At 35.3% G+C, this 12,551-nt stretch overlaps 1 protein-coding gene across 1 annotated transcript in view; it reads right to left on the reverse strand.

Moving 5' to 3' along the window:
* Positions 1-12,551, reverse strand: part of PDE1C (phosphodiesterase 1C, calmodulin-dependent 70kDa) — a 93,192-nt gene that overhangs the window by 50,596 nt on the left and 30,045 nt on the right. Inside the window, exon 7 of the mRNA XM_011925696.1 lies at positions 8,446-8,523. Within this exon, the coding sequence (XP_011781086.1) occupies positions 8,446-8,523 (78 nt within the window). The remainder of the gene's footprint in view (positions 1-8,445; positions 8,524-12,551) is intronic.

Raw genomic sequence — 12,551 nt, forward strand, 5'->3', positions numbered from 1 at the left:
CAAGAATACTGGCTACACTGCCTCCTCCATTTTTTCTGTACTAAGATCCTAAATAGGAGAATATGAGTATCTTGAGAAATATTCAGAAAGAATGGCTGTAAGAAATACAATTTCCTCACTGAGAAAACAAACTGACAAAGCTGTGTCCTGACAGCCACAGTGAAATGCAGAGCTAAGAAATTATTATGTGGATGTAATATACATATCCCCTCATATAAGCTTTGTTTTATTTTAATAGGTTTTAAATTTGGCTTTTAATTTTCACATCCCTAATGATGTCAAGGATCTTTTAATGTGCTTATTTGCTACTTGTATATCTTCTCTAGTGAAATGTTTGTTCAATTTTTTTGTATGTTTTTAATTGGGTTGTTTTCTTATTATTTAATACTGAGTATCTATATTTAATGAATCAGTTGTTTAACAAATATATGCTTTGCAAATATCCTCCCAGAATGTGAATTGCCTTTTTCTCCAAATAGAGGCTTTTGAAGACAAGAAGTTTAAAATTTTGATAAAGCATAATTTATCAATTTGTTTTTTATGGTTTTTACTTTTGTGGTCATGCCTAATAAATCTTTGCTTAACCCAAGATCAAAAAGAGTTTCTCTTACATTTTCTTAACTAGAAACTGATAGTTTTACAATTTACATTTAGGTTTGTGGTAAATTTTGAGATGATGCTTGTATATGATGTAAAGTATAGTTAGAAATTCATTATTTTGCATATGATATATTCAAGCATTTCATCATCATCTGTTGATGACTATCATTTTCCCTTGGAATTTTCTTTGCCCTTTATTAAAAAAAAATTGTCCATACACATGTAGATACATTTTTGGACTATCTAAGCTATTCTGTTGACTTCTTTGTTGGTGTTGATGCCAATACCAATTAAGACAATACTGTCTTAATTACCATAGCTTTATAATAAGTCTTGTAATCAAACCTTCTGTGTAGTCCTCCAACTTTTTCCTTTTTCAAAGTTGCCTTGTCTATTCTGGATGCTTTGTATTTCTATATGAATTTTAGAATCATCTTGTCAATTTCTACCAAAAAAAGCATACTAGGTTTTTAATTGAGATTGTAGTGAACCTATAGATCAACATGGGAAGAATTTACATGTTACCTGCCTCTGGAAAATCCCCAAATATTTGGAAATTAAACATTACACTTCTAAATAACTCTTAGGTCAATGTAGATTCCAAGTGGAAATTAGAAAGTATTTTGAGCTGAATGTGAATGAAAATGCAGCATATCAGAGTTTGGATCATGATGCTAACACAGTACTTAAGAAAATCTATATCACGAAATGCCTATATCAAAAAAAGAAAAAAAAATCTCAAATCAGTAACCATGACTTTCACTGTGAGAAACCATAAGAATGAGACAAAGTAAACCCACTAGCATGCAGAAGAAAGGAAATAATAAAGATGGATATTAATAATATAGAAAACAGAAAAACAACAGAAAATATCAATGGTGGTGATTAATAAAATATATTAACCTCTAGCCATACAGATCAGGGAAAAAGAGAGAAAACACAAACTACACATATCAAAAATGAGAGTGATAACATTATTAAAACTTCTAAAGATATTAAAAGAATAATAACATAATATGAACATCCTTTCAATATAATTCTATTGTGGTCCGTGAACATATTTGTTTGCCTTGAATCCTTTTGAATTTATTGGGACTAATTTATTCTTCCAGAATATAGTCTATCTTTCTAAATATTCTGTATGCACTTGAAAAGGATGCGTATTCCTCTATGGTTGGGCATTCTAGGAATGTCAATTATGTCAAGTTGATTGACAGCATTGTACAAGTCTTTGTTTCCTTGCTGATTTTCATATCTACTTAGTCTATTATTGAGAAAGACATATTAATGTCTCCAAATAAATTGTGAATTAAAAATGTTTTTGCAGTTTGTTTCAAGTATTTGGTGTAGAAATGTAAAAAATGATTATATTATCTTGATAAATGGACAACATTATCATTATAAAATGAACTTCTTTATTGCTGAAACTTATTTATTCCTGTCTTTGTTCTGATATCTACTTTGTCATATATTAATATAGCCACCCAGGCTTTCTTTTGATTAGTGTTAAGACAGTATCCCAATTTACAACCTTTTACTTTCATGCTATTTGTGTCCTTTTTTGATTGTTTTTGTTTTTATTTGTATATGTTTATGTGGTATATGTGTAATTTTGTTGCATTAATATATTTGATAGTGGTGAAGTCAGGAATTTTACATTTGTGTCTTTTTGTATAAAGGCATAATACATTTGAATATTACAATCTCACAATCTCTGTCTTTTAATTAAGGTGTTTAAGTCATTTATATTTAATGTGATAACTGATTTGCTTTGTTTTAATTCTATAGTCTTCCTATTTGTTTTCTATTTGTCTCACTTGCTCTTTGTTCCCTTCTTACTGTTTTTCTACCTTGTTTTGGATTAGTTATTTTAGGATTCCATTTTATCTGTTGTTGACTAATCAGCTATATATCTTTCTTTTGTTGTTTTAGTGGTTGCATTAGAGTTTATAATATATATTCTCTTAATTTACCTCAATCTATCTTCCAGTGATTTTTATAACACCTCATGCGTGATACTGAACCTTACAATAGATATCCCATTTCTCCCCTACTGGACTTTTTGCTACTGTAGTCATATATTTTATTTTTGTATATGTTATAAACTAAAGAGTACATTTACATTATTTTGTTTGCCTAGTCAATTATCATTAAGATAAGTTAGAAAAATCATATATATTTATCCATGTAGTTGCCATTTTTAATGCTCTTCATTCTTTTGTACAGATCCATATTTTCATACAGCATAATTATCCTTTTGCCTTTCCTTAAAACTTCTTGCATGGTGGGTCTACTGGTGATGAATTCATTAAGTTTTTGTATGTCTAATGACAACTTCTTAATTACATCTTGGTTTCTGAAAAACATTTTTTGCTAGGCATAGAATTCTTTGTTGACTTTTTTTCCTTTCATTAATTTAAAAATTTAGTTCCGCTGTCTTCTCATTTGCATTGTTCCTCACAAGAAATCTACTGTCATCCTTACATTTGTTTATCTGTACATATGTGTAATTTTTCTCTGGCAGTTTTTAAATTTTTCTCTTCATCACTGGTTTTGAACAATCTGATTATAGTATGCTTTTGTATAATTTTCCTTATATTCCCTGTGCTTGAAATGTGTTGAGCTTCTTGAATCTGTGGATTTATAGTTTCCATCATCTGGCAAAATTATAGCCCCTGGTTTTTCAAATATTTTTCCTCCTCTCTCCTCTACCTGGGGATTCCAAATACACATTTATTAGGCTACTTGAAGGTGTCCTACAATTCTGTTTTTATTCTTTTTTTCTATTTCCTTTTGGGTAGTTTCTATTGCTATCGTTTTGCTACTCTTTTCCTCTCCAAAGTCTAATTCCACCCACTTTATCTCATCTAACGTTATTCTGTCAATACCATCTATTGCATTTCTCATATCAGATATTGTAGTTTTCATATTTAGAAGTTTGATTTTAGTCTTTAAAAAAAAACTTCCATATCTCTACTTCTGAACATATGGGCTACACTTATAGGAACTGCTTTTATGTATTTGTCTGCTAATTCTGACATCTGCTTCAGTTCTGGGTTGGTTTCAATTGGTTGGGCTTTTTCTTTATTGTGGGTAGTGTTGCTTTGCATGCCTGGTAATTTTCTATTGGATGCCAAACATTGTGAATTTCACCTTGTTGGGTGCTTGATATTTTTGTACTCTTTATATATATCCTTGAGTTTTATTCTGGGATGCAGTTAAATTACTTGGAGACACTTTGATCCCTTTTATGTCTTGCTTTTAAGATTGATAGATAGAACCAGAGCAGCATATAGGCTACAGCTAATTATTCCCCATGACTAAAGCAAGACAAATACGAGTCTTTTACCTAATTTTCTTTACATAATGAATATTTAAATCTGGCTAGTGGGAACAGGCACTTTTCCCTGACTTCTGTGAACATCACGACTGTTCCCTCTAATCCTCTTGGATGGTTCTGTTCTGGCCTCAGGTAGTTTCCTCAATGCATGGCTCCTCAATGCATGGCTGCTCATGTTTCCCTTTACAGACAGAGGATATTTTCTAAGACTCCCAGTGGATGCCTAAAACCTCAGATAGTACTGAACCCTATATGTATTACACATACATTTTTTTCTTCTTCACAATTTCACTGATAGAATATTTCATTCTTAGCATAGATCTTAACAGCCTCAGCATAAACTTTTTTTTCTTTCCTTATTAAGTCAAGAACTTTCATCTTTTTACTTAAAGGAAGTACTTTGTGGCTTCTCTTTGGCATATCTGAATTGCCAAAATCTCCATTCTTATGCTTTGGAGCCATTGTTAAGTAATATAAAGGTACTTAATTGCAAGCACTGTGATGCTTCAACAGTCAATCTGATAAACAAGACAGCTACTAAGTGACAGGCGGGTGGCAAGTATAGCCAGTAGAGTGAGGATAATGCTGGCCAAAGAGATTATTCACATCCTAGGTGGAATAGAGCAGTGATACGGTTGCCTGTGTTCCCACCCAAATCTCATTTTGAATCAGAGCTCCCATATCTCCCCCGTGTCATGGGAGGGACCCGTTGGGAGGTAATTGCATTATAGGGGTGAGTTTTTCTCATGACAGTAAATAAGTCTGACAAGATATAATGATTTTATAATGGGCAGTTCCCTGCACACACTTTCTTGTCTGCCACCATGTAAGATGTATCTTTGCTCCTCCTTTGCCTTCCACCATGACTGTGAGGCCTCCTCAACCATGTGGAACTGTGAGTCCCTTAAACTTCTCTTTCCTTTATAAATTACCTGCTTTGGGGTATGTCTTTATTAGCAGCCTGAGAACGGACTAATACAAGCAGTACGGCATGAGATTTCATCACATTCTCAAAACGGTGTGCAATTTAAAACTTATAATTGTTGATTTCTGGAATTTTCCACTTAATATTTTCAGACCACAGTTGGCTATGGGTAATTGAAACCACAGAAAGTGAAACTTTAGTAGTACTGTACTCTTATATTTTTCAGATCTCTGGAGTTTAACTCTCTGTAATCCTCTTCTCTCCAGTATTTTATTCTGTTAACTAAAGCCATCTTGGTCTCCCTGATTTTTATCCAAATTCTCAACTCAGAGAGTCACCGAGATGTGCCTATGTCACTCCTCTGTATGCTGCCTGGAAGTCCTCTCAAGGCAGTAAGCTGAGACAATTGTAGGGCTCATTTCATTTATTTCCTGGCTCTCAAAGATCACTGTTCTCCATTTCCTGATGTCTGTTATCTTAAAAAGCACTCTTCCACATATGTTGTCTGGGATTTTGGGTTGTTTCAGGTGAGAGGGTAAATTCAGTTCTTGTTATATCTCTTTGGCAAAATCAGACATTCATAGACTGTCTTTTGATGACCCTTTCCACTCTTCATAACTCACTTTTCAGTTTCATGAGACCATCCATAAACATTCCAGTTTCCAGAATATTCAATAAAGGAGAAACTCCTGCTGAATTCTCTCCCTAAGACTTGGTTCATAACCACACAGGGCCTATCATTATCTGTTGTTTGAGAGGCACAAAATATGGCTATCTCTTATTTCTCTGTTAATGTGATCAAGTAAAGTTAAGGGCAAATTTGTATTTCAGGATAGCTATAATAAATTACAGCAACTCCATGAGGTTACGCTATTACAAACATGGCTAAAAATGCACTGAAAAGAATACATTTGTGTGGCACCCCACAAGTCTTCCAATACCAATGGAAAAGTTTAAGCATGATTAGAATCTTCACTCAGAGACCTAGATCTTTTTATGTCAATACATTTCTCCCCAGGGGTAAGTAAGGTACTTTCAAAGGACATCCATTCTTTGAAGTCAGTTAGAAAATTACTGCTGCAAGGTACTAAATAGTACTGCAGTAGACTTACAGAGATAATGTACAGCTGCAATGTGTTCATTATGCCAGATGTAATTTACCTTTCAGCACATACTGCTTCCCTCTGTGCATGCGCTGGCTCATGGGAGTTTGGGAATAACCAATTGTGATCCAGTTTCCACTGGGTTTCTCTCTCAATGTTCACACTGGGCATGAATTGTACCCAGATACTCCCTCTCAAATATTAAAGAGAACTAGTCACCAGTGGTTCCCATGGATTGGTCTAGGGGTAGGGACATTAAAAATTGTTAAATTGACTCCCACTCATTATCAGACATAATAGGATCCAAAAAGAAATGTTCAAAAATGTATCTGGTTGTTTCCACATAGTTTTAAAAACAATCAATATATCTACTGATCTACATATTTCCTTTTTAAATTTTTCTGAAGTAGAGAGCTTTAATGACCAAAAAGAAAAGGGTAAGTGGGACTCATCAATTGTTTTCCACTTCCTGCCACCAAGAATTAGCTTTAGTCCTGTTAAAGGTTTTGGACTAAAATAGTGCAACTCAGTGAAACTCAGTGCTCTAAGTTCTATTGATACCAAAGCAGTAATTATGTCATATCAGTCCATCAATGAATATAAAATGCAAAGTTGTTCATGATTATGTTTGTGTGCAAACTTCCAAGTATACAGACACACCAGGACCTGCTTGAGGAAGTGGAAGAACAGGCTATGGAGGAAACAGAGATAGACATTTAAAAATGTCTCTTTTATTTATTGCAGTCTGCTTACTGCCCCATGAGATCAAGAATCCTGCTCATTAAACAACCAAACTTTCCACTTATTTGCACAACAGAACATAAAATATATTTTATCACTTCCCTCCTTCCCCCCACAAAGAAAACAGTTTAATTCTTTTAAATACTTGGGTATGATTCAGTTAAAAAGGGCACAGTTAAAAAGGCTTTATGAAGATGATAAAATGTAATCCACAACGCCCATATGACATCATTATAGTAGATGTTTGTACCACAATATATAAATGCAACAAGATTCAAAATTGCATATGAAAAATTTGGGACTTGATTTATTCTGGGCTTTTATGCTATAGAAATTTAATAGGAAGCTGTGGGCCAATAGTTGGATACAGGATGGAGAAAGTGTCTGGGTTCTGGGTTTGAAGTTGACACCGTTCCTCCACTGTACATTTTCTGGCTTTGGATGCCTTGATTTGGTATTGATGGCTGGCAAAGAGCTTCTGGTATTTAAACAAATAGAGTCTGTACTTACCTATAATAGAGTCTGGCTCAAAGACTGTCATTCTAAATTCTATTTTATTCTGTGTAATTTACTTCTTAGTCACAATTATTCAAGAAGGGTACACTCATTAGATAAGTGATTTCCATTTGCATAAGCACATTGGTAAAAAAAAAAATTGCAGGTATGTGTTCCCAGGTATTAGGTAATAAGACACCTGGAGTTAATTATTTGCATTATCTTTTTAGAAAAAGTTTGAGAACTGTTTTCATGCATGCAAGCAAAAACAGCATGTCATAATGGCTTAGGGCAGAAAGCTAAAGGGGCTGCTTCCTTTATAATAGATGTGCAAAGAGTTATGCTCCAATTTCTTCTTACTCTTCCACCTGGTTACCCAGCATTTGTTCTTCAAAGATATTCTAACCAAATGATTCAAAGAAGAGTTTAGCATCAAATATGATGTCTCCAGGGATGTAAGATTTAGAGAGTTTGGGATGCTATCAAAAACCACTCTGTGGAAAATTTCATTTTTAGCTTAATATAATGTCTGTGTATGAGGGGATAAATAGTAATGAAACTGTGTGATAGCTGAAACAATGAAGTTTATGTAAAAGGCCAGGGCAGGTGTCTCAATCTTATAGTTCAAAGTGTGAAGGGTAATATAATTTGAACTTTAAGGTTTTAGAAAGAGTGAAATGTTGTTTATGCTTGCGTTTTGCATTGTCATTGCCTTTAGGACTTGTTCTTGCTGGCAAAACTGTATTTTACAACCATATATACTGCCTCCCAACATTAGCACTATACAGACCTGTTTTTGTTTTTGTTTTAAGTAAAAATAAGAGCTAGTTCAGGGGAAAAAAGTGAAAACATAAAACATGAAACATTTCTTATTTATGCTGCATAATTCCCCTTCAAAAACTTATAAATACATTAGCAGTATATGATACTCCATTCTAGCTGTCTGATCAGCAAGTCCAAAATAAACTTTTTATAATGTTTAAGATGAAAAATGGCAAGTAGGAAAAGAAAGAGTATAGGAAACATTTGTGATGGAGAAAGTGTGGTGAAGGGGAAGATATACAGCAATAATTTATAAATTATTGATAAAGGGATAATAGTACTCTTTAAATATAGTGAAGGGTTTTTTCAGGATATAAGAATACATTCACAACCACTATTTCAATTTTGGGTATGATTCTAACAAGCTTGCATTAAACTGCACATTTTATGGAAAAATGTAATGAGAATAATACTCTTACCATCTGTTTTCTTTGAATCATTTCCGATGTTAGAGTGATCCTTCTTGTCTGTCTTATTTTTACCCTCTTTCAAGTCACCTGAAAGTAATAAACATGACAAACAGTATATGTATACAGCCGAGGGGGGTGTTATAAGCATCTTTAAACCTGTCAAGGTTTTAAAAAGTACAGCATAATTTTATAGTCACGAGAGTGTATGTGCCTGAGTGTAAATATCTTTTGTAATCACGTTAGGTCCTGGAAATTGGATTGTGATGCAGAAATTGAGACTGAAAGTTCTTGTTAAACAGAGTTGTAGTTATGTGTTTATCTTCTAACAGAAGCAGTTAAAATTTACTGTTAGGCTGTGGCATGAAAAGAAACCCGAGCTAACTGTAAGTTCTACCAGTTAATAGCTATTTAACTTCTCTGTGCTTCAGTTTTCTTATCTGCAAAATGGGTATGTTAACACCTATCTTATAGGCATATTGGATAAATTAGAAGGTGTATCACTCAATACAGTTGTTATTATTCTAAAACAGAGCTATAAATGGTATTTTAATAAATGATCTTGTCAAAGTGTAGTTTGTAAAAGTTGTAAAACACTATCCTTAGAAAGAACACGTGTCAAAAATATATTTAACCCACTTATGAGGGAATAGTAAGAAGGTTCCAAGAATACTGGAGCTGGGTATTGATGGGTATTTTAGAAACATGTGAAAATACATTTGCTAGGTTAAAGACAAAACTGGTTATATCCTACAGGGCAATAAAACCATAACTTTTGGGGTTATCTTCTCTCTCAGTCAAAAATCTATAAATTAGCATATAACTTCACAGTACCTAGGCTTGAATCAAATAGTAAATAAAGTTAAACACAGTCATATTCTTCAAGAGCATCAGTCAGCAAATTAAGGCCCCTGGGTCAATGGTGCCCACCACCAATTATGGCAAATAAAGTTTTCTTGAAACATGGCCACACTTTTTGATTTACATATTGTCTTTGGCTGCTCTCATGCTGCAATAGCTGAACTGAATAGTTGCCAAGAGACAGGCAAAGCCAGAAATATTTTCTATTTGGTCCTTTACACTAAAACAGTGCTGCACCCCTATCTAAAATAATTTAATAATCCCTGGGCAAGTGTGTTCAACAATATGCCAGTATGACATGGAAAGGTCGGGGGCCTCTTCCCCCAGCCTTATTTTCAAGTGTTGGATATCTTCGTACCAGTCTTAATAATGGAAGCTTTCTTTTTAGCCTGGATAAAACCAAGAATACATTCTCACTCAAATACTGGTACTTACTGAAGTCAAAAGATCCTAATAATAATTGGAGTGAGCTGGGCCTCCAAGGAATGTGTATGAAGGACAGGATTTACTCTTGTTTACTTTATTTGTGCCAGGCAGTGTGCTAAATGCTTTGCATGCATCATTTTATTAAATCTTCTAATAGCTCCATTATAAAGGTACTATTATTGAAAGTAGACAGTTTCATCAAAGATTCATTCGCTAAATGTCCAATTTGTAAAGTTTGCTGAATAAACCACTCACCAAATGATTGAGGATGTTTTCCAAATTTGAGTTTTTTTCTTGAGGTTCCTGCAGCCAGTTGCACAGACACAGGCCATTCCATCTATGTCAAGGGGTATGGACTGCTGACTCACACGTTTCATACCCCACCCTGAACTCACATCTGTCCCAGCCTTGCACCTGGATCTCCCTCTTGCAGCAAAACTGCCAAGCCCTCAGCTATAGTATTTGCAACTTCTCTATGAAGCTCAAGTTTTAGATTTCAGACTTCTGTTTACTGTTTCCATTTCTAAATGCCTTTGGCCCATGAATTTATAAAGAAATGATTATCTAAGGATGATTCAGGACCATTTGGGGCTGTGATATATTCTACAAACCACATACTTTCAATGGAATTTGACAAATACTAAGCTAAGCTAGAAGTCAATAAACTCTCCAGGTTCCCTCTCATCCTTAATTCTGAAATGGGATGGACTGCGATATGGTTTGGCTGTGTCCCCACCAAAATCTAATCTTTAATTGTACCTCCCATAATTCCCATGTGTTGTGGGAGGAACCCAGTGGAAGATAATTGAATCATGGGGGCAGTTTCCCCCACACTGTTCTTGTGGTAATGAGTAAGTCTCACGAGATCTGATGGCTTTATAAGGGAAAACCCCTTTTGCTTGGTTCTCATTCTTTCTTGCCACCACCATGTAAGACGTGCCTTTCACTTTCCACCATGATTGTGAAGCCTCCCCAGCCACGTGGACCTGTGAGTCCATTAAGCCTCTTTTTCTTTATAAATGACCCAGTCTTGGGTATGTCTTTATCAGCAGTGTGAAAACAGACTAATACAGACTGGCTGGAAGAATTGAGGAGCAGGGGAGTCTACTCTGGCCAGGGTCCAAACCAGAGGATTTTAAGTAGAGGAGATGGTCATCACCTCTTCCACCACCAAAAGAGAAGAAATCCTTTAGAGGTCCCACGAAACAGTCCAAATACTGGCTTTTCCCTATTTTAAGGAAGCCAGAGATGTACTCAAGAATCTTGAGCCCTGTATTCAAACTAGTTCCTTCTAGTTCCTTCTTCCCTCAGTGAGCCTCCACACTCTGAATGCATGCTTTTTAAGCCTTCTGGGTTGCTCTGAACTGGAGCTTTACCCACAGCTACAGCAACACCAGGATGTCTTCTGGAAGTCGTGGAGATGGTTACATTTGCTGGTTGCTACCCAGCAGCCCATGATGGTCCCTGTTCTCAGCCAGGGATGGGGAGGTTGTGGGAGGAAGTCACCTCAACAAGAACAAAGATTAGAGGATCCTGTCACTGCCAATGGGTGTCCAAACCTTGAGAACCCCCCCACCAACATCCTTCAGCTCTAACTTGGAAGATATCCTGGGCACCCCACAAAGAAGGGGGCCGGGACAGTGACACATGCTTGTTTGATGATGTTGCCTGAGGAAAACCCATTAGGTAATTTCCCATGTGTTGTATCTGGAGTAATGACTGATGTGAGTTGTTACTCAATAAACAAGGGGAAGTGAAAAGACTTTCTGTGCAGTTATAAATCATTTTAATTAGGCTGCTGTAATACAGTCCCGAACCACCATTAGCCTTTCTTATTATTGCTCTAAACTAATTTCTTTTTCCACCTCTCATTTACAGCTTACTTTTTAAGGGAAACGGTAGACTGTTGCTTATTTCAGGAAATAAGCACACTTGTGAAATCAAGCCAGCCTCATTGACTCAGGTTCCTGCTTTGTTTCTTTCAGGTTTTCCCTTTAACCAACTTCAAAATGAATTATTATTTCCACATCTGCCCTCTCTGGGTCTTTGTTTCCCTGTGGTAGAATTCATATTTTTCCTTGTGACTGGCTTATTTGCATTTATTGGTTTCTCCCACTGACTAGACCTGGGGTTGGCAAACTATGGCCCATGGGTCAAACCTGGCCCCACTGCCTGGTTTTTTTATGACCTACAAACTAAGAATGATTTTTACATTTTTAAATGGTTAAAAGAAGACAAATATTTTATGACATACAATATTACATAGAATTCAAACTTTAATTTCTATAAAGTTTTATTGGAAAACAGGCTAACTCATTTGTTTGCATATTATTTGTGGCTGCTTTAAAATGGCAATGTTGAGTAGTTGCAATAGAGACCTTACTTCCTGCAAAGCCTAAAATACTTACTATCTTGTCCCTTACAGAAAAAGCATGCCAATCCTTGGAATAAGTATATTGTAAGTCTCTTATAAACAGCAGTTAAGTTTCCACATTTCTCTGATTGCCCCTCTCCCTGAAGGCACCAAACCACAGGTACATGCTGGTTACAGAACAGAGCATTGGGACTCACGCAGATCAGAGTTTAACCTGAGATCTCTACTTAATGGTTGCTTGACTTTACACAAGTGATTTCACTTATCTGAGTCTCAATGTTCCCACCCACAACGTGGGAATGAGTGTTTCTACCTCACAGAGTTGTTAGAACTTTTACATGATTTAATGTAGATAGAATCTCAAGTAAAATGTCTGGTACATGTTAAGCATTCAATAAAATGGTAGTATTATTGTTATTGCTTTTACTAAGGGAAAGATATTTCTTTTTTTTTTTTT

The sequence above is a fragment of the Colobus angolensis genome, unplaced genomic scaffold (assembly GCF_000951035.1).
Source record: "Colobus angolensis palliatus isolate OR3802 unplaced genomic scaffold, Cang.pa_1.0 Scaffold652, whole genome shotgun sequence".
NCBI classification, from domain to species: Eukaryota; Metazoa; Chordata; class Mammalia; order Primates; family Cercopithecidae; genus Colobus; species Colobus angolensis.